The 25,621-nt window shown below is 35.6% G+C and overlaps 4 protein-coding genes across 9 annotated transcripts; 1 reads left to right on the forward strand and 3 right to left on the reverse strand.

Moving 5' to 3' along the window:
* Nucleotides 1-852: 852 nt before the first annotated feature.
* LOC127794555 (uncharacterized) lies at nt 853-9,896 on the reverse strand. Of its 3 annotated transcripts, none has more exons than XM_052325734.1 (11): nt 9,288-9,896; nt 8,710-8,967; nt 5,679-5,921; nt 5,332-5,481; nt 3,771-5,185; nt 2,918-2,991; nt 2,727-2,808; nt 2,524-2,649; nt 2,276-2,382; nt 1,597-1,751; nt 853-1,350 (listed from the first exon to the last, which is right to left on the reverse strand). In XM_052325734.1, exons 1-11 carry the CDS (start codon nt 9,726-9,728, stop codon nt 1,093-1,095), a joined length of 3,309 nt encoding a protein of 1,102 aa, XP_052181694.1. In that variant the 5' UTR covers nt 9,729-9,896; the 3' UTR covers nt 853-1,092. The 3 variants fall into 3 exon arrangements, with proteins under 3 accessions (XP_052181694.1, XP_052181692.1, XP_052181695.1); XM_052325732.1 differs by having other exon boundaries at nt 2,276-2,442; XM_052325735.1 differs by lacking the exon at nt 853-1,350 and having other exon boundaries at nt 1,603-1,751; nt 2,276-2,372.
* Nucleotides 9,897-11,259: 1,363 nt separating this feature from the next.
* On the reverse strand, nt 11,260-14,462 carry LOC127793948 (uncharacterized). 2 transcript variants are annotated; one of them, XM_052324773.1, is made up of 6 exons: nt 14,313-14,462; nt 14,042-14,184; nt 13,200-13,360; nt 12,563-12,649; nt 12,187-12,345; nt 11,260-11,644 (listed from the first exon to the last, which is right to left on the reverse strand). In XM_052324773.1, exons 2-6 carry the CDS (start codon nt 14,157-14,159, stop codon nt 11,546-11,548), a joined length of 624 nt encoding a protein of 207 aa, XP_052180733.1. In that variant the 5' UTR covers nt 14,160-14,184; nt 14,313-14,462; the 3' UTR covers nt 11,260-11,545. The 2 variants fall into 2 exon arrangements, with proteins under 2 accessions (XP_052180733.1, XP_052180731.1); XM_052324771.1 differs by having other exon boundaries at nt 14,030-14,184.
* Nucleotides 14,463-17,167: 2,705 nt separating this feature from the next.
* LOC127793743 (uncharacterized) lies at nt 17,168-21,736 on the reverse strand. Of its 3 annotated transcripts, XM_052324442.1 has the most exons (5): nt 21,593-21,736; nt 19,631-20,095; nt 19,319-19,544; nt 18,481-19,019; nt 17,168-18,291 (listed from the first exon to the last, which is right to left on the reverse strand). In XM_052324442.1, exons 2-4 carry the CDS (start codon nt 20,078-20,080, stop codon nt 18,508-18,510), a joined length of 1,188 nt encoding a protein of 395 aa, XP_052180402.1. In that variant the 5' UTR covers nt 20,081-20,095; nt 21,593-21,736; the 3' UTR covers nt 17,168-18,291; nt 18,481-18,507. The 3 variants fall into 3 exon arrangements, with proteins under 3 accessions (XP_052180402.1, XP_052180401.1, XP_052180403.1); XM_052324441.1 differs by lacking the exon at nt 17,168-18,291 and having other exon boundaries at nt 18,365-19,019; XM_052324443.1 differs by lacking the exon at nt 17,168-18,291 and having other exon boundaries at nt 18,365-19,019; nt 21,540-21,736.
* LOC127793744 (uncharacterized) lies at nt 17,732-18,235 on the forward strand. Its single transcript, XM_052324445.1, has one exon. It carries the CDS (start codon nt 17,732-17,734, stop codon nt 18,233-18,235), a length of 504 nt encoding a protein of 167 aa, XP_052180405.1.
* Nucleotides 21,737-25,621: the final 3,885 nt, after the last annotated feature.

Raw genomic sequence — 25,621 nt, forward strand, 5'->3', positions numbered from 1 at the left:
ATACCTATAAATAAGTTTGTCAAATAATGGCCAATCCTATATTCTTATCCTTATACTTTTACATTATTTTTGTGTGGTTATTTGAACTTTTCGTTGTTTTAATTATATTCTTAAACTTGTAATTTTAAGTCAACTTAATTCTTGTATTTTGATCTCTCTTTTTTTCATGTGCCAATCCAATTTTTTTGTTATTTTGATTATACTCATGTATATGTATTTTTGAGTTAATTTAACTTATATTTTAATATGTAAAAAAAATAATAAATAAGTTAATTTAATTTTTTTTATATGTCAAAATACAGGGACTAAATTGGGTTGAAAATACAAATGTGAAAGTTTGAGGAGTTATGAAAAAAAAAAATTTGTTAAAATATAAGAGTTAAATGGATTTGAAAATGTAGGCATATGGCTATAAAAAAGTCAGGTGATCACACCAAAAAAATGTACGAGGACAAAGGTAAAAGTATGAATTTGTATGATAAATAATCTTTACAAATTAAGATGAAATACATAAATTTATATTAGTTTTACTCAAATTTATAATAAGTTTATTCAAAGTCATAATAAATCTACTTAAAATTAATAATATATCTACTTAAAAATAATAATATATCTACTCGCTATTAGTAATTGTTATTAATTTGAAGTGAAATAATAACAAATTTAAGTAAAATTATTATGATTTTGTGCTTATTTCCCTATATATAAATATAATTCTATCTTAAAGTAGGAGCTCTAAAACACAATTGGACAATTAACTGGAGGCCCCCAGGATCTGGACCAAAGGCAGGGCCTCAGATGAGCGAATGGAAAACAGTGCATCAAACTACAACACCATTAAGCGTTGAGAAAGCAATTAAATAAAAAAAATTAAACCATGGCATTGAATGATCTATTCTGTACACTCTGTACATGGGCGGTTGCCTTGCCAGCGGAGAAGCACAATCAAAGAATAGAAGCCAAAAAGAAAGCTATCTACACGCCACACAAAGCCAAGCCAAGCCAACATAACAAAAGAATGAAATGAATATCAAACCGAACACGCGAAGCCACGTATAAACAAAATTAAAGACTCGTAACTGCCCTGCCCTTTCATGAGTCATATCTTACAACTAAACTTGAAGCTGAATCGGCTAATCCTGAATGGATTGCTTTCACCAATGCCACGAAGTTGAGTAGACTACTCTCAGAAAACCACCTGATCTTCCAAGGTGAAGGACCCAAAGCGGGATTTTTCTTGGTACGTGATGTGTTCTCCTTTGCCCTTCTGGCTTTCTGGGATGGGCAGAACTCTGACGATACCCGTTCAAGAGCCAAGGTCAGACACCACCCCTCCCCAGTGTTGATGACCTGAAATGAAATGAAGGCTAAAATATGATTATCAAGTTCATTGTATGCAAGACCATGATCCTTGATATTACATGTCAGGCAAATGAAAATTCAACAGTAAATTAGTTCATAAGAAATAAAATCCTACAGTTGGAAGTTGCCAGTAGAAACATCTCTTTCATTCATTCTTACACGGCCCAAAAAGAGTTAAAATTGCATAAGCAATGTCAATAGAGTCATAAAATTAAAAGGAAAACGAATATTTACCATCTCAGACACATCAGTGATGGAGCAACATGAATCAAGTGAGAAATATGGAGAAGATGAGTGGTCTGAGAAAAAGCCAAACTGCCTTAAGTCTTCAATGCACACGAGAAGATGCTCTTCAAGCACAAACAGTGATCTTGAAACCCACAAATCATCTGGTCAATTTTAAACTAAGTGGTGAGCTTTGAAAAAGACGATGAGTACATAATCTTAAACAAAAAAGTATCAAGAATTCCTTGTATTCCAAGAACACGGAATCAATAATGTACAGAAATGAACTTCAAATTTTATCAAGTTAGGACTCAAGAACATAGTTTGGAACTATATGAAAAGGATGCTAGTTACATGAATCTGAAGTTACTATTGTAAGTCATAACTAAATTCTGCCAGATTCTGATTAAAATAGTAAGGTTATCAGAGAGTTACACCACGGACACCATTCAGAATAGGTATACTGCCATTTACGGGAGACTAAAGGACTGCTGAGTGATGGATGTGCAGCATACTACATTTATCACCATGTGAATCTTTGTAGTGCTTCATACATATGCACTTCATGAATAACACTTCGTACATATGTTATTTGTATATGCACTTCATGAATAACACTTCAAACATGTAAAATCAAAGTAATGCAACATATGCATACATATGATGTAGCATTTATATATATCCGTACCTTTCATATTTTTGCACCAAAAAAATACCATTGAATATTGGAACATGTTCATTTTTGAACTTCCACATATATGCCTTTCAAAGAATTCAACCTGAACCTGCTCCAAACTGCCATTTAAATTTCCAAGCCACCATCCATCATAAACAAGAAATGAGAATGTACAAAGACTGCACAAAAATTTACAACTTGCTTATGACCAACAACAGTTTAACATTTCAACATAATAAGGCAGAGACTACAAGGCTCACCTTTGCATGGAACAGTTTTGCATCCTTGTATCTGAATCAGAGAAGTGCAATATATACAGTAATTCCCTTGATATATCAATACTCCTTGTAGTGAACAGATATGTTATGCCCTCCTCAATGCACAGCCTACCAAATCCATGGAAAGAGACATTTTAGAAAAATTCTGTTGATCAGTAGTTTCTAGATACAGTTGAACTCACTACCTCAACATTTGAAGTCCCAACCCAATTAAAACCTCTCTAACATCTTCAGTTCTGTGGCAACCCATTTGACTTAAGGTAATTCCTGCAAAATGGCAATAGATTGAATACTTACATCACAACCATTAAGCAACATTAGATAGAAAACGAATTGTATGCCTCCTGCAAAGAATTCATACCACAACAAACCTAACCTGACCCATCAGTCTTGGTGTCAATGAGCAATAAATACAACTTGTTCTCGCTGCTCAGTACCACAGCAACTTCTCTGTTTAGATGGAAAAGAGATTAGGACACGGGATAGACAAGAGTTCCTGATCATGTACCCAGATGTGGATGTGTTTAATTCCATTGAAAAAAACATGGACCATAAAGTAAAGATATCCAGGAGAACAATACATTGCATGACATTATCGAACCACTAGGAGCATATCATAAAAATAAAAATACAAAGTAATTCATGTCCATTGACAATCAGAACATTTGGAAGTGAACTGAGAAAGGACAGGAATGCTTAATTTGAACCCAACATAAAAGCTATGGGCCTGCTCAGTTGTAAAAAACATTTTCTAATTTTTCAACTTTATACTATCTATGAATTGTAAAACGTCAAAAAGATTTTTTCTAAATTTTCTGAAAATGAATGCTATCACTTTTCAAATACAAAATGTTAGAGCATGTTTAGTTATAAAATTGCAGTTTGAAAACAAATTTTTTTTTCCAGAGCAGAACGGCCCCTGTCTGTTTCATCCAACACAATGTGAATACCTAGCATCCTGTCACTTCCAACAAATATCAAGAATGCACTTTCAAAGGATGACCAATCGTCAAAAGCTAACACATCAGCTTTCATCTGAATATTCAACCTAAGGCTAATTTGGACAACTGAAAGAGGATTGGAGATGAGAATTTAATGCGGAAAAATTAATGCATCTGTGTTTGACACGCCAAAGACAGATCAGTGTTTCAAGCACCATAAAGAAGCTGTTCCTTCGAAATTTCAATTGCTAAGAGAGACATCAGATAATGAGGACCATGGTCACATACCCTTCTCTGTAGCCAGACTTCTGCTCAATTATGCAATTGCAATGCATACACATCCTACAAGTTTCATGAACTCCTATGTCAGCCAAACTGGAATTGAAATAATCCTCTATGATGTCATCTGCCCCCGAGTATTGTAACCCAGAAAGGACTCCAGTTCTGTTATGGGTAAAAGAGGTAGCAGCACCCCATGTCTGTTTGTTATCAATTGTCTTCTGAGCACTACCATGAAGAATATATCTTGGTCCTGCATCCTCCATGGTGTCTGTACAAATACCTGACTTTAGTGGCGGTTCCAGTACACTATACTCCTCTGATAGCAAAACAGTTCTTCTTTTGGGCTTCTTTTTGTGACATTTCTTTTCGGCCTCTTGGTTCACACGATGTCTAGTGCCATTGTCATTCTCAATGGTAGGAAAATTCTTGTCCCACAACTGTGGCAAGTAGTCTGACTCCACTAGTTTTAGAGCACCCATTGATAGCTCAACACATGGATCAGACAAATATAAACCATTCTGTGCTACCTGGGAAGCTCCGGGATCCTTGTCATGATGTCTATCTTCAGGCTGGCACATTGACGAATGGCTGCTAGTCTCAGACAACTCGTCGATCAGTGACTGATCACCTTTAGGAATAAAGGACCCAAATTCAGTGGAATCATCTTCACTACAACTGGTGTTACTATCAGATGATGCTGCTGAATATGACTCTGCAGATAGCTGCAAAAATTCCTCTTCTAAGTTGTGGCGCCGATGCAGAATGTCTTCTTGATAATGAGGTGGCGATCCTGCATAACCAGGTGGTGTACCCGAAGGATCAAGATGAGAGTTTCCAGCTCTCATAAAGAAAAATCCTTTACCAGGATAAGATTTCATTTGCTCCTGCTTTGTATCCATTCTTCCAGTAACAGGTTCAGGTTTACTGCTGGTATGTCCCATAGAGAATTTAAATTCCACTTTACTAGTTTGCTCATAATATTGATAAGCATTGAAACCGGTGGAAATAGCTGCAAAAGAGCTGCCAGATTCCAAAAAGTTCATCCTACTCTGATCACCTGAAGCCTGAACAGAGTCAGAAACATATTGTGAGCTCTCACCAAGATACCTGTGTCTTGTCCTGTGTTTCCGATAATGTTCTTTATCAGGATTTAATGTACCAACATCACATTTACTACTTTCTATCAGTTTCTCAGAATCCCGATTTAACCATTCGTCAAAACCTTGCAACCATAAAGCAGAATGCTCTTGTTTCCTGAGTTCAATTCTGTTCATCAAACCAACAATTTCAGCTTCCTCCTCAGAGGCGATGTTCTCATCTCTGCTTTGAGTCTCATTCTCACATGACACCGATTCTTGGTCTGAGCCTACATATCTTGACTGCCCTTCACTTTCAATACTAGCAAGGCGAGAATGTTTCTTCTGCAGGTTTGTGGATAGAACAGGTTTTTCATAAAATTTCAACCCAACAAAAGCATAGGCAATGAAGGAAAATTAAGGAAAAAGAAAGAAAAGTAAATTTGAATATTAGAAAGACAAATTGCCAATTGATTTCAGTAGTAATGTACCCTTTTTGTGTTGATGGTTCCTTCCAATTCAGCATCACCTTTAGCTGGGGAATAAAATCCAAAGCTAGCAGGCCTTTTCTGCCTGCTTGCTATAATAATTTGCCGCTTCCAAATTTCTCCAGTACAAATTTTCCTCTCATCTAATAACAACTAGAGCGGTGCAAGGCAGGTCAGCATGTAAAGCCAAAGGACTATGAACTGAGACAACTACTTACTAGGAGGGGCTTGGGGACGGGAAAAAAATATAATATTTATACCAGACAACCTTTTTTTGTCCCTGTCCTTTCTGCCAAATGGAATTTTAGAGGACAAAATAACTGTCAACAAACTTATACGCAACAACTTACCTTTTCTGGGTAAGGAAAAATGCTAAACACTTGTGCTCTGTACCATTGTGCACAGCATAAAGGATTTCCTTCCAACCACAGGCTCAGTAGAGATGGAAGGCTGGCTAGTATCTCTAGTTCTGAGAAATTGGAAATAACATTGTAGGAAAGATCAAGGCCTTCAAGTGACTTCAAATTATCAATCCCACACAACGTTGTTAGAGCATTGTTCCTCAGAACAAGTTTGACAATTTGACAGGAGACCTGCACAGAGCATCAAGCTTGATATATGTATGGGTCAAAACCTAATTCATAAAGATTGGACAACTCAAAAACAAGCCCTACCACCTTTCAAAAGAGAAAAGGCTGGGGCACATATTGAAGTTGGTAACAACATGACTGTTTTTACTTGTATAATTAGACAAACTGTCAGCCAACTTATGGAACCACAATATATGGTACTAGTTTCATACATAGATTTCAAATTTCAGTTTTATGTGTAGACCAGCAAAATAGGATTATAAGTAAATGGAATAAACTAAGCATTATTTTAACCTTATGTGCTGGTTGGGGATGGACCCTGTACCCATTGGCAGCCAAGGGATTTTTTTTCTCTCCATACCCGCACCCCAAATGGGCAGGTCTGCAAGTAACTATTGCCATACCCCATATGCTTCTCAACTTAAGTGGTCCCTTGGCATCTTCTTTGGTTAAAAATTTACTATACCTATTAAATAAAATAACCGTTTTAGCATACACAATTTTTTTGAATAAAAATGTGATAAAAGAACCACACTTTCCTAGGAAGGTGGACATGATTCAATGCTGATTGAGGCTATATTAATTGGGTGATCACCTGAATATTGACATAAAATGTTGATTGATTATTAATTGGTTTCCCTATTTGACTGATATGCCATTAACTTCTGCACCTTATCAACCTCCTATATAAATCCATAAATGTTGTTGACCAAGACTATGAGATAATCTTGGGCTCATAAATTATGAAGGTAATAAAGGTTTACTTGCATAATGTTGACCAACATTATGACGGTAGTGTTGCACTCACAAATTGATGTTTCAAGGTTGGGGAAGAGCAAATGCAAAGTTCAAAATATTTTTGTACCAATAACTCTTGATAGGAAGTAAGGTCAAAATATTTTTGTACCAATAACTCTTGATTGTAAGTACGTATATTAAACTTCAAATAGTATTTTTTTTCCAACTATTTACAAAATCAAATTAGAAGTTTCTGATTTGGATTTTTTTTTTTTGTCTGAATAATTTTAAAAGGTTTTGAGAAAATACCTCTCTCTCTCTCTCTCTCTCTGTGGCAGAGGAGTGGAAGATAATTGCCCTTGTATGGATAGCAGTAGGAAGCACAGGACCGGTACCCTTGTCTGGGAGAAAGTTTTATAACAGATGGGAAGGGAAGAGGAGGGGAGGATATGCCTAATGATAGCAATAAGTACCTGCCCCAGCGGGTACCAGCCAAACCGAACCATTTGTTGGGCAGGCTTCGGCAACAAAATTTTCTCATGTGGCAAGTATGCACAAAAGAAAAATTCCCCACCCAGCAATGGGTAAGGAATGGATATGGGGTCCCTACCCTGCACATATTTATAAATAATTCTTATTTATTTTACATACTTATTTTGGTTTTTTTCTATCTAGATATAGGATTTTCGTCTTAAAAAAAATTAATGTTCAGATCTACCCATTCTTATTGTCAAATTCAGCCCTATAATACTTTATCTACTATGTTAGTTTTTAAAAAAAATTAAAAATTACTTTATCTGTCAATGTGTTTTTTCTTGCATTATTTTATTTTTTTATATTTTAGTAGTACTTTAAAATGTCAAATGGTAATATGACGGGATAAAAAAAGGTTGAGCATACAAAATAGTTTTTAGAGAAATTATTCTGCAGAATTGCTTAAAAAATTGATCAAGTAACAGGCATCTAATGAACACTCATTACTCAACGGAGATGGGATAGGAATGGAAAATTGTAGAGTACACAATTGGGAAGGGTAGGGAGTGGGAAGGGAAATCAATAATGAACATTGTTATTGATTTTATTATTTTATCCTTATTATTTTTATAAAAATCCTTATTATTTTTTAAAGTAAAGAGTAAATTTGTCATTTTGTTTTTACTATTTTACCACGAGTCCTAAGCCTGAAAAAATGAGGGTTATATTAGGTAGGTGACAGCCAATGCAAAAACTTGTCCAATCAAATATCATGAATTCTACAGAAATGAAAAATGCATGGAGGTCCATAATTCAACCTAGTGGGATTAAGACTTGGGATTATTGCAATTGTTGTTACTGTTTCATCCCCTTCCATTCTCTATCCAAACAAAGTAAAACTACATCACTCTCCTTTATATTCCATCCTTCCCAAACAATGAGAGAGTAACAACGTTTATGTTATTTCCATTAACCTTCTATTTCTTTTTGATTATGTACCTTTCTGTCCCCTACCTGGCTACCCCACCCCTTTACCAAACAAAGCACTTTGGTTAGAGTTACTTCCATTTGGTAATGCAGACACACAGACTGATTTGGAAGGAATGCGAACTTATTCCCACTCCTAACCTGGCTAAGAGAAATTGCATGGCTTCCTTCTCTCGAGTTGGCTCAGGGAGTTCTACAACTACTCAGTTTAAAGAAAATACCATCTTGATATCTCAATAAGTCCCTTAGTTAGCAGAAGGTTACTCCTCCTATCTCATCACAATTCATTCAAAAGAATGTTTTTTCTTCCTCTTGTTTTCTATTTTGCACCATCTACCACAGAGATCAAACAAAGTTATTAAAGAGACAAAAACCAAGTTCTTAAGAAATGAACATGAATTCATTTTAGTTAAAATTTGATTAAGTAGTGAAAATGGTGATAATATCTCGTTGAAAGTGTACTACTCAACTAGATAAGAGTGCTGTGACTAGGTTTATGAGCAAGCAAAAGCACCTTCCAAGAATTAAATGCATCAAAACAGAACTCATTAATAATGGACATGAATGAAATCAGAATTTCAATAAGTCCAACCTCATTAAATGATTGAACAGATCTCAGTTGATTAAATCCAAGATCCAGGTGCCTCAATCTTGTACACTTTCGGAGATTATCCACCTTCGCAAACTTGTTTCTACTTAAATCAAGGGTCTCCACAACAGGGAGAAGTTGCAAAGATTCATCCATCAGAACTAGACCATTACAAGCACATGAAACAAAGGACAACCGGTTCCACTGTGGGGAGTCTCTTATCTCAGCAATTCTACTTGCAAATACATGCCGCAGTGCATCCTACAGTATCCGTGAAACAATCGTAAGCACAAGATTGCTACAAAATTCTGCTGTTCATAACAGAATAGATCTTTACAATTGGTGAATATGCCAAAAAGGAAGAATTTGATCTCATAAAAATACCAATTCAATATACAAAATTAATAGTAATAGTATCAAACTCAACAAATAACTTAAACTGTAACATTCAAACAGGAATGTAAAGTCTCGAATCTTATATTCCCCCCGGATTATCAGATATCACAGCAGAAACGAAGAAGTAGCTGCTATTTAATTTTCACCACTGTCCGCAATAAGTTACAATTAGCAAACAAACTCACAGTAGAATTGTGACAGACGATTTTCTCCAATGTATGCCTCAATTCGAGGAGTCCCCGGGCAGCGTTAGTCGAGAGATCGCATCCGCGGAGCTCCAGGACCTTCAGCCGGATGAAGGCAAGCAGCGAGAGGGGCGTGGGGTCTCGGGCCGGGTGCGGCAACACGGAGACCACTTTGAGGGAAGTCAAGAGGCGCAGAATCCTGCGGAGATGCTCGAGGGCACGGTGGTCGCCGAGGTCGGAGATGTAGGCGCGGAGGTAGTCGACGGGGGCGCCAACGAGCAGGGCCTCGAGCTCGGCGAGCGCCTCGAGCCTGGACTGGACGTAGTGGAGGCCGACGGGATTGAGCTTGAGAACTAGGGTTCCGTCGATCAACGGCCCCGCTTGATTGTCCACGAACTTCACCAGCGACTCCAGGTACCGATCTCCGGTGACAACCACCATTCTTCCGAATTGCGAAGAAGACTCCTAGGGCTTTTTCGGTAGGCGAAATTCAGGAAGAGAAGGGAGGTTTCGGCGGAATTGAATGGGAGAGATAAACGGCCATGGATAGGCTTCGCCTCGGTTTGCTACGGTCTGATCTTCTCTGGTTAATGTGCCCTAATCATTGGATCTCTCTCTGGGCCTTTCGGCGAAATTTAAACCTGCCTTGCTGTCCCACACGGGACCCATGCCTACCGTTTCCACCGTGTCCTTTGGGCTACCTATCTATATGTTTTACCTCCCCAATTACGTTTTATTCTTTGTCATTATTCAATTTTTTTTTTTTTGTTATTTAAATTATATTTTTAAATTAATTTAATTCTTATATTTTAATATTTATTTTATATAATAACTTAAAATTTTATTATTTTAACTATATTATTAAATTTATATTTTTAAATTAATTTTACTCTTATATTTTAATATAAACAGAATATGTTATGTAATTTGTCATCTCATTTTATCTATTTTATTATATAAAAGTATATAGATTAAATTGATTCAAAAATATAAATTTATTAACGTAATTAAATTAATACAAATTTAAATTATCACACGAAAAAAATTAAAATATAATAATTAATTTGACTCAAAAATTAAATTTAAAAATATAATTAAAATAATAAAAAAATTTGCATGAATACATGAAATGAAATAAAAATACAAAGACAAAAATATGAATTTTGTGGGGTTATTTGTGTCAAATTCAAGTTGAACCATGATTTAATGTAAATTTATATAATTGTTACTTAATTATAAATTCGCTAATCTCATCTTATTTTTTATTTTCTTATTTATTGTCACTCTTATGTTGCTTGCTTCCAGTGGTCTATTTGTTTGTATAAAGTCTTCTTCTCACTTTATAAATAATTTATTTATAATTAAAAATATTTAAATTTCAGTTTGAACTAGTTAGACTTCATTTTCTCTTCTGAGCTTCAATTGATTTTCGATCCAAAATCGGTCCAAAGTCAAAAATAAATTATAATTAGTATATATATTATTATTTACTAAAATATACATCTAATATATAATATATTACATTTTAAAATTTTAAATATGCATATTTTTAAAATATTTTATATTAAAAAATAAAAAAATACTATTGATACATCATGGCTTACATCTTGAATTACACAATGTAATTAAAATATCTAAAATATCTCTTATCCAAGACAGTGAAGTGAGACGGTAAGACATCATGAGGCAGTGAGACGTATGATTAAGATACCCCTCACCCAAGACGATGAAATGGTGTGAGACTGTAAAGTGCGAGTGATTTTTTTATCATTTATGATGTATTGTGCAGCCCAAGGGATACCAATAGTATAGTCCAAAAAACAAATGTTCAAGATCAAACCTTTCGGCCCTAACTGGTCCATTATTTGATCTGAAAATTTTAAAAATTCCAATTCAAGTTGATCTTTATTAAATTTCATCTTTGCCGATTGAATTTTTCCCTTCTTCAAACCAAAAAAAAAAGGGTAAACTGTTGAGGAAAAGGATAATTGCCATTCACTTTTATCTATCCAGATGGGTCATTATACATGGGGTACAGATCTATGCCCCTTCTTCTCAGTATGTAATTACTAAACAAGTTATGGGCTTCATGAAGCCTGGTAACCATATACAAATGGATGATCAAAAGGGGATCAGCAGCATCAGCTGGGGCTGTTCTTTCAGGTTCAAACTATGATGATTTCCGAGCAAATTTGAGCATCTGCTTCTATTACTGCCCGAGTATTTCCATTTGGAGATCAAGGAATGGTGTTGGAGGTTCAGTTCACCTGCTCACCGCTACCCAGGCGTCTCTTCTCTTCCTCAACCTGTTCGAGCAACGCTTCCAACTCTGCTTCAGTTAAGCTCTCCAATCGTTTCTGCAAAACCCCAAAAAAGGTTTTGGAATCAGACCACTGAAATGTACTAAAGTGAGGACAGGATAGCAACAACTTCGTATTGATGCAATATCAGGTAGCACCAAACTTGCCTTCTAATCAAACCTTCCCAAGCAAAGCAGTTGCATTTCTGACGAGTATTTGCTTGGTTCAAATATAGATAATTTCATTCTACCAATTCTAGCACTAGTTGATATGTTCTTTACTTTTATTTTCCCAAAGGAATAGTTATAATAAGTTGATTGTTCAGATAGAATGGAGCATTTTGTTTCTCTGCAATTTAGTTATTTATTTTGATGAGTTTGAGATAGGCTTCATTTTGTAGAATCCATCCTTCACTGCCAAGTGCAGTCTAGAGTCTTTATACGTTTCAGAAAAGTGAAAAAGGTTGCAAACTGCAAGTCGGGATGATTTTAAAAAAAAAAAAGATTTACATGTCATGTAACGAATACAGTATATGCATATGTCGTATAGCACTAAGAAAACACCAAATTCAAAATTCAGGATGCGAGAGAGAACTGCACCTCCATGACTTTGCTTTCATAGTCACGTAACTGTTGAGCATATGTCATTTCCTTGTTTGAGACTCTAAAGATGTAAGTCGAAATCCATCCAATTGTCAAGCCTAGCACCAGCACCAACTGAACAACATTGCCTGCTTGTAAGGGATCAACTCCGAAGAACTGCAAAGAAAGCAATGCAAGACCAATTGCACGATAAGGATATGGAATAAACAATCCTATAGATACAGCAGCGCTGCATATTCCAGGTAAACAAGAGATAACTACAAACTCTGGTCAGTTTATTTAGATCAACTGTGAAAAACACTGAAAAGATAGAAAAGAAACTTGTAATTGGTTGGTGTGTGTGTGTGTGTGGGGGGGGGGGGGGGGCATTTACCTCCAGTCCACTTTTTAAGCCAATCCCAGCTATTGTAACTCCAAGTCCAATCAATAGAACATCCTTCCTTGTGTATCCAAACGGTGTCTACAACAGGTTGGCTTTCAATTAAGACAATTCAGTTTGAGGGAGATGTAATTTTAGGTAAGGACACTAATTGAACATAAGCAAAGAACATTCACATTTCATCCTACCCTCGATCGTCAATAGAAAAAATACTGGCAACCAATATCTTACAACTTCTGAAAACCACTAAAATACTAGTAAGAAAAATTTGTATTTCAATCCAACAAAAAGCTGATTAAAGAAAACCATTTATATAATTTTTATGATTAGAAGGACCCTTTTTTTTTTTTTATAGAATCTTACAATATTCTTGTCCTGAAGAATCTTAGATGGACCTGGATCCAAAGAATCGGGCAAGATGCAAACTATATTATAAGATCTTGCCCTACATTTTCTATAGAAATCAATCATATGTATCTTACATAAGCTACAGTACACTAAGATTTCAAAGTAGAGGAAAAGGAAGAGCCTCTCTTCCAATTGATGGCAATGGAAGATAGTAAGCAGACTTTATGAGCATGGTGCAACAGAAAGAAACATGACTTATTCATCAGTAGTTGCCTATACATGCCTTTTCCTGGTTAGAGGATTCATCTTTTCTCTCGCTAGAATTGTTGGAGCTGCCGCTTCTGGGGATTGTAGAGATTACTTTCTTTGGAATCAAGTTGTAGGATCTATTCCTTGGAAAGAGGGTAGTTTCCTTTGTTGATAAGCTTCTTGAGATGACCCTTTCTGCAAATTACCAAGGAAAGTCAGTTGCAATCTACCCTGTCAGTTAGAAAATGCCACCATATCAAAGATCCCAACCAATGTGTCTAAATATCAAGTCCTGAAATCCATAAATTAGCTGATCTAGCAGACTCACTCAATGAACTCAAAGCAGCTAATCCGAAGGTGCCTCACATCAGTTCGCTTTATTCATTTATCTACCCATTACTTCTTTCTTTTCATCTTTTTCCCGTGGGCAGAGGAGTCTTTGACTTGCAGGATTTCAAAACATAGCTCCTAATACAAATTCATTGCCACGATTTTCTTCCTAAGGCGTATGCTTTTGGTTGCTTGCAATACTGAGCCATAGAATCCAATAGCCAATGGAAGTTGCAAAAAATAAAATAAAATACTTTGAAACTGTATATGATGAAAGAGCACAAACTGATGAAACCTAAGCAGTAAATTTTGATTATTGCAAGAAATCAAAACCCACAAACAGGCCTTCTAGATAGTTCAATTTAGCACATAACCCAATCAACAACTTCAGATGAATCAAACAAACAGCAACAAGAAATCCAAAAACCACCAAAACCCGTATAGTAATTCACCGGAGAGGAACCAAATTAGCTTTCTTTGCATACAAACAATCAGAAATAAAATCAAATAAAATCCAGAGGGCAGCCAACCTACTTTTCAACAAACCTTCAATGTTTCCGGTTCTGGGCATTGACAGCGGAAAAGCAGAAATACCCGCCACAGAAATGGCACCATTTTTGCATAAAATGGTGCCATTTACATTTGTATGCTGCATACAAGCCATGGCCGCTCTGTTTTTCCTTTATCCTCTAAAATAACCATGTAAAATATGCAATTAAACAAGAAAAAGTGAACCCAGAAACATAAACAATGAAACAACCATGTATGGGTAAATACTATATTTATATATATATATGTACGGGTTTGAGATGAAAACCAGGGAGCGGGTTCTGCAAGAGATGGGAGTACTCCGTACTCGCTGCAGGGATGGAGGAATCGGTCGTGGGAGCAATGTGCTTGCTGCGGATGAGTGGCTGTGGACCTGTCTTCACAAAATATCTGGGCTGCCATATCTATGTGACTTCTTCAAATTTGGGCTTTCAACGGGCTTTCCACTCTTACTGTTGCTACTGACTTCTAGGTCTGCTTCTTGGTTTTTAGCATAGAATTAGAAATAATTTTATATATATTATGTGTAAAAATTGTATTGTTTTATGTAATAAGAAGATTTTAATTTTAGTGTCAAACATATTCGTCTTTATTACGTATAATCTCAAATTCACACACAAAAAAAATAAAAAAATTATGCCTGGACCTTATAGTTTAAAATGGGGTAAAAGTATAAAAATATTCTTGTATTTTAGCATAAAGATTGGGTGGCATTTTGAATTTTCAAAATGTCTCATGAGAGGCCTCTACTTTTAAAAAAGTAAAATTATTAAATATTTTTTAATTTATTATTATTTAATTAAATTTATAATTGAAAAATAAAAAACTAATTTTACATTTAGTTTTAGCAAATATTTTTTTTTTTATTTAACTCTAATTTTATAACTAAAGATATATTAATATTTTTTTATTTTAAAAAGTTGATCTGAGGACCATGATAAGGCTTCATGACGTTTTAATTATCTTGGACATTTGGAATGGAATGGCTTGACGATGGAAGCCGAATCATTCGATAACATTCTAGTTGTCATGGACATTGAAAACGAAATGGCTCGATAACGAGAAAAAAAATGACTAAACGATAGAGATGGATGCCTTGACGAGTTCTGATATTTTGGTATAGGAAAAAAATAAAAAAAAATATTAAAATAAAGAGTACTAGTATTTTACGTCGAGACTTTATCCATAATTATTGTTTAATGAGTTATCTAATAGTTTTACTTTTTTAGAGTAAATGAGTCTAATTAAATGTTTTGAAATTTTAAGGTGTTTATAATTTTTTTTTTTTGATAAAGTACAAAGATATTTTTTTGTCAAGTTCATAATTTTTATGAACATCTTGTATGATTTTAATTCAGAATTTAAACCTGTAACGATTTATTTTTTTTAAATAGAATAAAACTAAATCATAAACAAAGATTGAAAGGAAGAATATATGCCATGTAACTCACCACGTGAAGTTAGGATCATGATCTGATGGGACTTCCATAGATATAATCTATTATTTGCTTGCCGATTAGATAAATTTTGCCTCAGACCTAAACCTAACCAAACATAGTTGAACTTTTGGCCCAGTTAGCATTTCAGTCTAGTATTGTTGTCTTAGGTATGCCTTGGCAGGAAGACTAGAATCTCTTGCCATATATTCTTGGACAAAACTTTTATTTTTAGCTCTCTATTTTTATATTTTTTATGTAATTATTTAAATTTTTTATTATTTTGATTACATCTTTAGACATGTATTTTCGACTCAATTTAATTTATATTCTTTAATTTTTTTATTATTTCAATTACATCTCTGAACTTGTATTTTTAACTCAATATAACTCATATACTTTTACGTGAACAGAATGTAACGTGTTATAAAGGTTAAATTGACTCGAAAATGAATATTTAAATATATAATTGGAACAACGAAAAGTTTAGTTGTCACACGGGAAAAAGAAATCAAAATATAAAAGTTAAATTGATTTGAAAATCAGATTTAATTGAAATAAAGAAAAATTTAAATTATTATATGAAAAAAATGTAAAAATATATATAAAAAAATGAATTTTGCCTTTCTTTTTTGCAAGGCCAAGAGCCTGCCAAAGCTTATTGGCAACAATCCACTGGCAAAAGGGAAGTTGACTGGCATATCTTCCAATTTTTGGATTATTAGGATAGCTTGAGATTCCCCATTGACAAGCTAATTATGTTCCATTACTTTAATCCAGGCAACAACTGTTTATGAGCAATAATAAGAGCCAATCTACACCACTTAAACACTTGTGTGTCCTGTCCTGAAAAAGAGAAGCAACAAAGTAAAGATGGAACCTAGAAGAAGACACTGAAGAGGCTTCTGTGGCCATGCTGCCAAGGATTTGTAGTTGAATCAAACAGATTGTGGTGTTTGGGCTGCTCTTTGTCCTGAGTTTAGCCAGCTAAGGGATTTGAATTAGCAAATAAAACTCAAGAGTAGAAGGTGCACCTAATGGTAGAACATTGCACCCAGCTTTGTACACTTTGATGGGAATGGCTCATTAGTACTTTTATGAAAATAATACCATCAACAATTCATTTTTTTTTTAAATTATCTTTTCTGTATATGATATAATTTATCTAACAAAAATATCCCTATACATGTTAATAGATATTATCACGACTCCAAAAGCATATTAGTCATAGTAAATTAATGTATTAGTTATGTGTTATATTTTTGTTACTTTACCTATTATACATTTAAGTTATCTTAATAACTAAAAACCTAAATAATTTATAAATAATAATTTGAATTACTGTCATCTCTCTTTACGTTTCTCTTTCTTAATCTCCTCTGTTCTTTCTCAATTCTTTTTGTTTTCTTCCTCTCTCCATTCTATTCTCTCCCCTCCCCCTCGTATTCTTCTCATTTCCTTTCTATGTCCTTTCTAAACCCTAGATGTGTGACAGTTACCCATCAAAGTGGCAAAGATGTTGATTTGCTTAGGAAAATATCTCAAATTTGAGTTATTCTTTAAACGGTTTTATAATGTCATTTATAACCTGCTTGATTTCTTTTACCCAATGCTTGTAAATAACCTAACAGAGTCATCCCTAAAAAAGTAGATACATACTACAAACTAACTCAAAGAGGCAATTAAATGTAGATATATGACCCTTGATATCTCTCACGCCTAAGATTATCTTTTTTAACATGCGCCAAAAAGAAAAAAAGCTAATAGCTAGTTTTATGCATTAGATGCTTGTCCTATTGCATGGAGGGTAGCATGGTTGCAAGCTTTCACAACAGCCAGCAAGTAGTGACCTCCATAACTTGCAAAGACATGAAAGCAAATACAGAGATAGATGGATGATCTTCCAGCAGCAGGAATTAGGTGAGCAGCTGCATAGAATAATACTGAAGAAATTGCTTCTTCCCATGTCCTATGATTAGTTTGGTATGTCCTCAAGTGACTGCCCTCCATCCCTCTCCATGTGCTCTCCTCATTAAACAATTGGGAAGGAACCATCTCCTGCCAAAACCAAAATCACAGAATACAACAACACTGGCTTAATTTATACCTTACTCTCCCTCAACTACCATCCCTCCATGAATATATTTCGGGGCTTCATCTTCTTCCTTTCACACCGCAGACAACTTGAATCATCACCATCATCATCATCATCATCATCATCATCTTCTTCTTCTTCTTTTCTTTCTCTCTAATGGGTAATGCAGCTTCATGTGCTCCTTCAATGATCTCCAGTGGGGTAGTGAAGGTCTTGCTCAGTGATGGAAGGCTGGAAATCTACACGAGGCCGGTGAAGGCTGCCGAGCTCATGCTGGAGAATCCCAGCCAGTTCATCTGCGACGCGGGCCATCTCAAGGTCGGCCACAGGATTCCGGGACTTCTAGCTGACGAGGAGCTGGAACGCCGCCAGTTCTACTTCCTCCTCCCCATGGAGATGCTCTACTCGGTACTGACACACGAGGAGTTCACTTCTCTCAGTTACAAAGCCTCCAAGGCACTGAAGCAAGGGGTGAGTTTGAACTTTGCCAAGATTTTCCCCGTGCTCGGGGAGTTCTGCATGTTCCCTTCAGAAGCCAAGACGCTGGAAACGCCGGGAAACAGTCACCCGGGTCGTCCTGTCGATAGGTACTGCAGGCAAAGATCATGGACTCCGGCACTTGAGACCATTGTTGAAACTCCACCACATAAGTTTGGGTGAATATCATTTCCCTTTTCTTGTTTCTTTTCTTTCTTTGTATTTTGGTGGAAGATCAGCTGATCAACAATGAAAGCAGGATTGGAAATACAAAGTATGTTGAGTAGACAAATTCTATACAACCACAACTACTTCACCACAAAAGAAAGTTATATTTACTGATGCATTTCATTCTTATAAACAGTAATACTTGCAGTGCAAATTGAAACCATACAACTCTAACCACCTTAAGAGGCTCAGTTCCATACCTAATAAGACTGCATCTACAAGCACAGCTAAATGGTAGAGTAATCACGGATATAGTCATTCCATATCTCGGCAGCAATAGAGTCACGCAACTGGGAAGCATGCTCGAGCTGCTCTGCTTCAAAAGGAACGTCCAGAGTTTGGGTATCAGCATGCAACATCGTCTCCTGTTCAAACTCTAAAGGTGGCATTGGATCTTCCAGTTGCAGGGCAACTTCTTGTTCATACATTCTGAAAATCCAATCATCTGATTTCTCCCCGCGAATGTAATTGTGTATGGCACATGCTGCTACTACTAATTTCACCTGTGTATGTAGAGGATACGGAGGAGCAGACATCAAGATCGGGAACCGTGCCTTCAGGGCCCCAAAAGAACGATCAGTGGCACTCCGTAACAGTGAGTGACGATAATTAAATAGCTCTTTGGCATCCTGTGGATGCATATGACAACCAAATTCAATTAGGCCATAGGGAACACCATGATATGGAGCAATAAAGCCTGGGATGTTTGTATACTTGGCGTCCACAAGGTAGTATTTACCTGCATCAGAACTGAATGTTTTTATCTGCAGAAATAAGAATAATAAAACTTTTACGGCAAAAAAGATAAAATGACATTATCTCACTTTTCTTTAGTACTCGATCTTAGGAATAACTGAAGTGTTGAATCTATTGGTTAGTCCACATAGAAACATCCAAAAACCATCCCAACCCCCCAATCCCCCCTCCCTCCAAAAAAAAGAAGAGTAAATATAAGATAAGCTGTGGTGATATCATTCCAGTTTATGGTTCAATCATCTTCATGTAGAATTGTGAATTTCCTTAAAGAAAGAAAAACACCTTCAGGGACCTGCAGCTTATTACGCCTTGTTAGAGCTGACGTTAGAACTCGTAAATCTTCTGCCGAGCCTTCCCAACCAGCTAGAACATAATGGAACTTCAAATCAAACGAGCAAGCAGCCAGAACAATTTGTGAAAGCAAACCATTTTTGTTACGGAAAGGTCCTTGTTCATCCACACCCACTGTCACTGGGATGTGTATACCATCAACGGCTCCCACGCAATCCTAATAGAAAATTGTTTAAAGTGGGAAAATTTCAATTTCCAAATAAAGCGAGTGATTAAATTCATTTAGTTGACAGTCTGGATTACCTTAAAGTAAGGATAAAATCTGGGATCTTCTTGGACTTCTGGTGGAACATCTAGCCCTGGGCCCTGAAAAAAGTCTAAAGAGATGGATATAATAGCATTAAGAACATTATTGAAATGGCGGCTGATGGTTTCTCCCGAATATCTGAATAGTTCTTGAACTGCTCGAGTCCGTAGGTTATGCCCAATTATGAACATGAATATTGCTAATTGCTCCTCAATTTTAATTCGATTTGTGTGGCGCAATAGGCCTCGTGCTTGTAAAATGTCACATAACTTGTAAAACACATGCTTATCCATGCGGAAATTCTCCAAACAACGTTCATTTTGGCCATTGAGAACTTCGTCCACAAATTTTGTACCCTTAGACATTGAAGGTTGACTTATGTCTTTGGGTATGTAATTCTCAAAAACACTACCAATGCCATCTTTTTCATCATCAGAGCTCTCCATGACAAAGCAAATCACCTGGAATCACATAAATGAATGAACATGAATTTAAAAATCATATAACAAAAATATCATCAATCTGCAGTTTTGCCAGGAAAAAGAAGTGCAAGAGTGCCTCATTACGAAGGAAATCAGGGATCAAATGTTATTTCTAATCCAAATAGCTAGACACGATGTCAGATTAGAGCAAGAGAGTGAGTTCCAAGGTTCCACCACAATCACCAATACCCTAATAATTCGGCCATAGCATCTCTAGTACAACAAAAGAAAAGGAAATCTCTATGTCATACCTAGACTAATGATGACTGGAAGGCCAACCCTAAAGAGAACATTTTAACAACAGTAGGAGTTACCAAGGCAGCTAACAATTCCACTTTTTATTACTCATTTAGTAATCCAATACCACTCTCCTTACTTTCTCACGCAAAGAAAGGCTGGCATAGTATTAAATGCAGCTTTTATCTAAAACAGCACAGCGTGAAATGTTTTTGAGCATTACCTGAAACCATTATAATATTTTCAAAAGATTCATTTCTTTATGCACTATTTCCTTAATTTCATGTGCATACAAGGAACGGGTACCACTACATGACTTGCAACTCCTTAGGCACCTACTACTCAAGGTCTGCAACCCCGCTTTCTTGGTAATTAGCACTAGCAAGCAACCACCAAAACAAGATCATGAACATCAATACCCAATATACCCACAAGGGTTGGCTTGATGGTAAGAATTTATTATGGCCTCCTCTGCGACCAGCTTCAAACCTCTCTTCAGGCAAGCCTACAAAAAAGATTTTTGTGTGCTTACCTGATGCGTAGGCTATTTCATGTGCTCAAAGAGTTTACCTAATACAAACTCAAAGATTAGTGGCTGTAAGCTCTTATCAACAGCAAAAATAAAGAATGAGCATCATATTTAATATGACTTTGGGAAAAGGGGCTAGCACTGCCAATGGCCAATTGCGATGGCCTTCAAGATGTGGAGTTGCCAGTAATAAGGATCTCTAAGTACCCATCACTCCAGCTATTCAACTCAATGGCTCCTACCTCTTGGCAAGTGTTATCCACACACTTGAACAAAATCCAGAACTCTCCCTTTTTTATAATAACCCAGAACTCGGTCTAGCCATGTGAAATGCATATCAAACGTTACTCTTGCGAGATGACGATCAAATCAAATCTATGCACACGCCTTGTTTTTATACAGACAAATGTTGATCAAATTCCTAAAACCATTTGCCTTGGGCTTAAACATAGTTGAGTTCCCGGTAATAGGAATCTCTATCAGCCCGCTTTAATTCAATCCTGGAACCACGCAACCCTCCCAGAAACCAAACTACCCATACCACGGTTCTAGATACTTTTGGTGTTTGAACTCTAAAGTCCGGTTACTGAAGATCACACATAGAATCGCAAAACATATATAATAATAGAAAAAACAAACAAGAGGAAGCGTACATACAAACGCAAAACAGAACCCTGACGAAAAAGAATGAAGAAGAGATGAACAATCACCGTGAACGAGACCAGGAAGCGGCGGGCGGGCGGCAGCGCACGGCGGTGGAACTGGAGGCTGACGTTTTAGGGCTTGTGTTCTTACGGCTGCAAGATCCGAATGGGCTTGCGTGGGCTGGCTCTTGTAGATTAATCGCGGACGAATTTTCGTATTGGGCTCAGCTACAACTTTAGCCCAAAATCTTATTCTCAAAATTCCCCTTATTTAGTTAATGTGGTATTAGCCAAATTTATATTTTATTTTTATATTTTTATATTTTTGGCATGTAATTATTTAAATTCTTTATTATTTCAAGTACATTTATATTTATATTTTCAAGTCAATTTAATTTCCATACTTTAACATTTTTTCATATGACAACTCGAACTTTACATTGTTTTGATTATATTCTTATACCTATATTTTTTAGTTAATTTAACCCTTATACTTTGACATGAACAAAGTGTGACGGATAATTTGTCATATCACTTTATATATTTTTTACACATAAATTAAATTGACTAAAAAATATAAATATATGAATATAATTGAAACAACGAAAAATTTGAATTGCCATATAAAAAAAGTCAAAATACATGTTATACATATTTCCCGCACCATTCTTTATGAGCTAGACTCAATCCAATAGGCCGTCCCAATCATCTAAAAGCCTAGTAGACCTAGCCAAGCTCATTAAGGCAAGCTCATATGTCGTTGGAATCCAAGCTCAAATCACAGCTCCCAGCAGAGCTCTCAGTGACACACTTAACAAGCTGCTAACAACGCTTCAAGTTTGCTAGCCTTACCAATCAACTCGTCGGTCAAACTATTAAGTTCACATAACAACATTGTTGCTGAATAACTGGAGATAGGAACCCACATACTTTTAAGGGTGTGTAATCGGTTATAACAGAACTGAACCGACCAAAAATCATGAACCGAACCAAACCAAACTATATGTAGTAACCGAACCGAACCGATCGACTACCTTTAACAAACCGAATTAACTGAAATCGAATTAACCAAAATTGAAAGCGTGATAACCGAACCGAATCGAAAACCGAACTGGAACACAAAATAAGCAAGAGACTGAACATTAGTTCGGCCTTGCTGTTGCCGCCGGCCACTTAGCCGGCCGGTAATTTCGATGATCGGAACCGATCATCGGATTCCCCAAACCACGATAACCCACATACCCGAAAATCAAAAGCATCTAATGGTTGAATATTAGTAGATCTAGGTTTCAATAAAAAATAGAAGTAGCCAAAAAACTTACTGAATGGGCCATCGACGTCATCTTCGTCTTCATCTCCAGCCTTCGTCTTTGTCTTCGCCATCGGCGAGGGATGGTGGAGGGAGAGAAAAAGGACTCCCAATGAGGCGAGGGATGGAGAACACCGTCAGAAGGGACGACGACACTGTTAGAATGGACCGGCACAGCAGCACCATCAAAAGGGACGAAGATTCAAGAGAAAGCAACACATGAGAGTCTTAGGGACGTTGCAAATTCGCAGGGATAATGAGTGCAGTGTGCACCCCAGTTGAGAACATGAGAAGGATATGGGGATGAAGACCAGAACCTGCGTGGCATGGGGTGTCGCGCTTTATCAGAAGGAATGTGGGTTGCTTGGAGTGCCTTGCTCTGCCAGTCTGCGTGAAGGGTGCTGTATTTGCCAGAACTGGCGTGGGGTGTTGCGCGCGCGCGCGTGGGGGGGTGGTTCGGATGGATGAGGGGTTATGGGTTCGAGTATTTCGATTATTTCAAGTAAATAACCGACCCAAACACCGAAAATTGAATTTTTTTAAAAAAATTAATCAATTTTTTTTAAAAAAATAACCGAATCAAAATTTAAAAAAAAAATAACCGAACCAAATCGACAAGTTCAGTTCAGTTACTTCGGTTTAACCGAAGTTATGCTCACCCCTACCTACTTTATTTGATGCAAAACGGATTCCTAGTAATACGGAGCCATATTCCCGATTTTATGGAGATGATAAGGATATCTTGTCCTCCATGATATCATCTCCACACTTTTATATTTTATGCAATTACAAACACCCCTTACTATAAATAGGGGTCAATAACACCATTGTAAAATGAGAAAATACTGATAATACTATAATGTTATTATTTCGAAATATCCAGAGAACAGTCGTGGAGTAAGCATCGTTTTGGTCAAACCATGTAAAATTCCGTTGTCTTTGTTTCTACTTAATTCTTCCTCCTTGCATTTCGACTAATTTTTTCATTGCGGGCCTACGAATCACGAACGACTGAATTTGAATGTCGACAATATAGATGGTTAAATTGACTCAAAAATCAAATTCAGAGATATAATCAGAATAATGAAAAATTCAAATGACCACAATAGAAAAAGGTAAAAACACAAATATCAATTTGACCTATTACGATTTAATCAGATACTATCATATATTTTTTAAATTTTTATAATATTATAAAATAATAATATATATTAATGGCTTAAATATAATAATGTTATATTATTAAATTATGATACTATACTCATTATGATCCCAAATTTCTCATAGGCTAAATCATTCTATAAAATTACAATTTAGTTCAATCTAAATTATAATGTTTTGACATTTTTATTAACGAATATGTATTTAAGAAGATAAAATTATTAACCACTCTTATTTTGTTTGTTATTATCAACAAGCGAATAAAAGACAACACATAATATTTCATCTGGTTTAATTTTTAAGTTTTGCGTCAAAATCCATCTCTAATAGATTCAATGGTTTTGCCACCATTTTTTTTAAAAAAAAATGTCTCAGATACTTAAGATAATTTTAAAAATCTGTATTAATGGACCGTAGATATGTTGTTATTCTAAAATAGTCGAATTATAGTAACTTAATTTCGAGAATCTTGAAGAGATTTTTACTTTTACAAAATTTTTGCTAATCCAATGTATCCAAGTCTAAAAAATTTAGATATAACTCTAAATATTCTAACTCAGATTGTCTATATAAAAAACAAATTTTAAGTATATTTATTAAATTTTAAATAATTTATTAGAGAAGGCTTATGGAGATTGAGGAATTTGTATTGAGAACCTTATAATTTTAATAAATCGTTTTTGAATATTAATTGATTAATACTAATTAATTAGCATAACTATATCGTGCCCCCAGTGCCGATTATCAAATGGATTAATTATGCAAATTTGATAAAACTCCGGGACGAATTTGCTGAAGTTAAAGATAATGGGGGACTGAACAGAAAGTTTTGTAGCCAACGGGTGGAATATTAATGCCGAGAATGGCAAAATGGTCTTTTAGCGAGGCAATCTTGATTCGGATACGATTGTGTGACTCAGCAACAGGCGGGTAGGATTGTGATATCAAGCGAACACCGCCAAACAAGGCCCTGACCAAACCTTCGTTTTCTATGCGCTGTCGTGTACTGGTTAGGAAGCTGCTTCTTTGCTTTCTTCGTGTTTTATTAAGCTTGTTTGTTTAAAATTTTGTCGGCTTTAAACTCAACTTCGGGTTGAGCTTACCATTGAAGTCGTAAATAAATTATTTATTATTGTGGTTAGAACACAATAAAAAAATTATTAATTAAAAGTATCATCGTTAATTCATCTTAACTTTATAAGAAAGATAACAATTAAAAAATGAATGACAATTTTGATACAAATATTCTAATACTTAAATTAGATGAGAGATTATCTATTTATATAGGAACATATAATTTTTTCAAGATCTACTATAATTATAATTATAACAAATGATATTTATTCTGATATTCATTAGAATTAAAATTATTATAAATAATATCTATCTTTTTAGCATAAATTTAAGAGAAATTCTCGAATATTATAGTTATTTAATTTATGTTTTGTTCGAAACTCTCTGATTAAGAAGAATTTTACATGACAGCTTACAATTTGAACATAAATAGTCCCCTCGTATAGGTCTCTAGACCCATTGGTCTACTACCCTTCAATTGTGTAGGCAATTTTTGAGAGATCTATGCTTTCAATTGTCGAGAGGCGAAGGTTTCCTAATTTAACATCTCA

This window comes from Diospyros lotus, chromosome 2, assembly GCF_014633365.1.
Source record: "Diospyros lotus cultivar Yz01 chromosome 2, ASM1463336v1, whole genome shotgun sequence".
NCBI classification, from domain to species: domain Eukaryota; kingdom Viridiplantae; phylum Streptophyta; class Magnoliopsida; order Ericales; family Ebenaceae; genus Diospyros; species Diospyros lotus.

Bases quoted from the DNA above. Each gene is read 5' to 3' on its own strand.
- LOC127794555 (XM_052325732.1), bottom strand. From the start codon at position 9,728: ATGGTGGTTGTCACCGGAGATCGGTACCTGGAGTCGCTGGTGAAGTTC. The intron at 8,968-9,287 runs GTGAGTTTGTTT...CGGATACTGTAG, and splicing joins TCGTCTGTCACAATTCTACT to GATGCACTGCGGCATGTATT. The intron at 2,650-2,726 runs GTAGTGAGTTCA...TGGATTTGGTAG, and splicing joins TTGGGACTTCAAATGTTGAG to GCTGTGCATTGAGGAGGGCA.
- LOC127793948 (XM_052324771.1), bottom strand. From the start codon at position 14,159: ATGGCTTGTATGCAGCATACAAATGTAAATGGCACCATTTTATGCAAA. The intron at 13,361-14,029 runs GTAGGTTGGCTG...GGTAATTTGCAG, and splicing joins CATTGAAGGTTTGTTGAAAA to AAAGGGTCATCTCAAGAAGC. The intron at 11,645-12,186 runs GTGCAGTTCTCT...GGGGTTTTGCAG, and splicing joins ATGAAAGCAAAGTCATGGAG to AAACGATTGGAGAGCTTAAC.
- LOC127793744 (XM_052324445.1), top strand. From the start codon at position 17,732: ATGGGTAATGCAGCTTCATGTGCTCCTTCAATGATCTCCAGTGGGGTA.
- LOC127793743 (XM_052324442.1), bottom strand. From the start codon at position 20,080: ATGGAGAGCTCTGATGATGAAAAAGATGGCATTGGTAGTGTTTTTGAG. The intron at 19,545-19,630 runs GTAATCCAGACT...ATTTTCTATTAG, and splicing joins GATTTTATCCTTACTTTAAG to GATTGCGTGGGAGCCGTTGA. The intron at 19,020-19,318 runs GTGTTTTTCTTT...GTTCTGATGCAG, and splicing joins TAAGCTGCAGGTCCCTGAAG to GTAAATACTACCTTGTGGAC.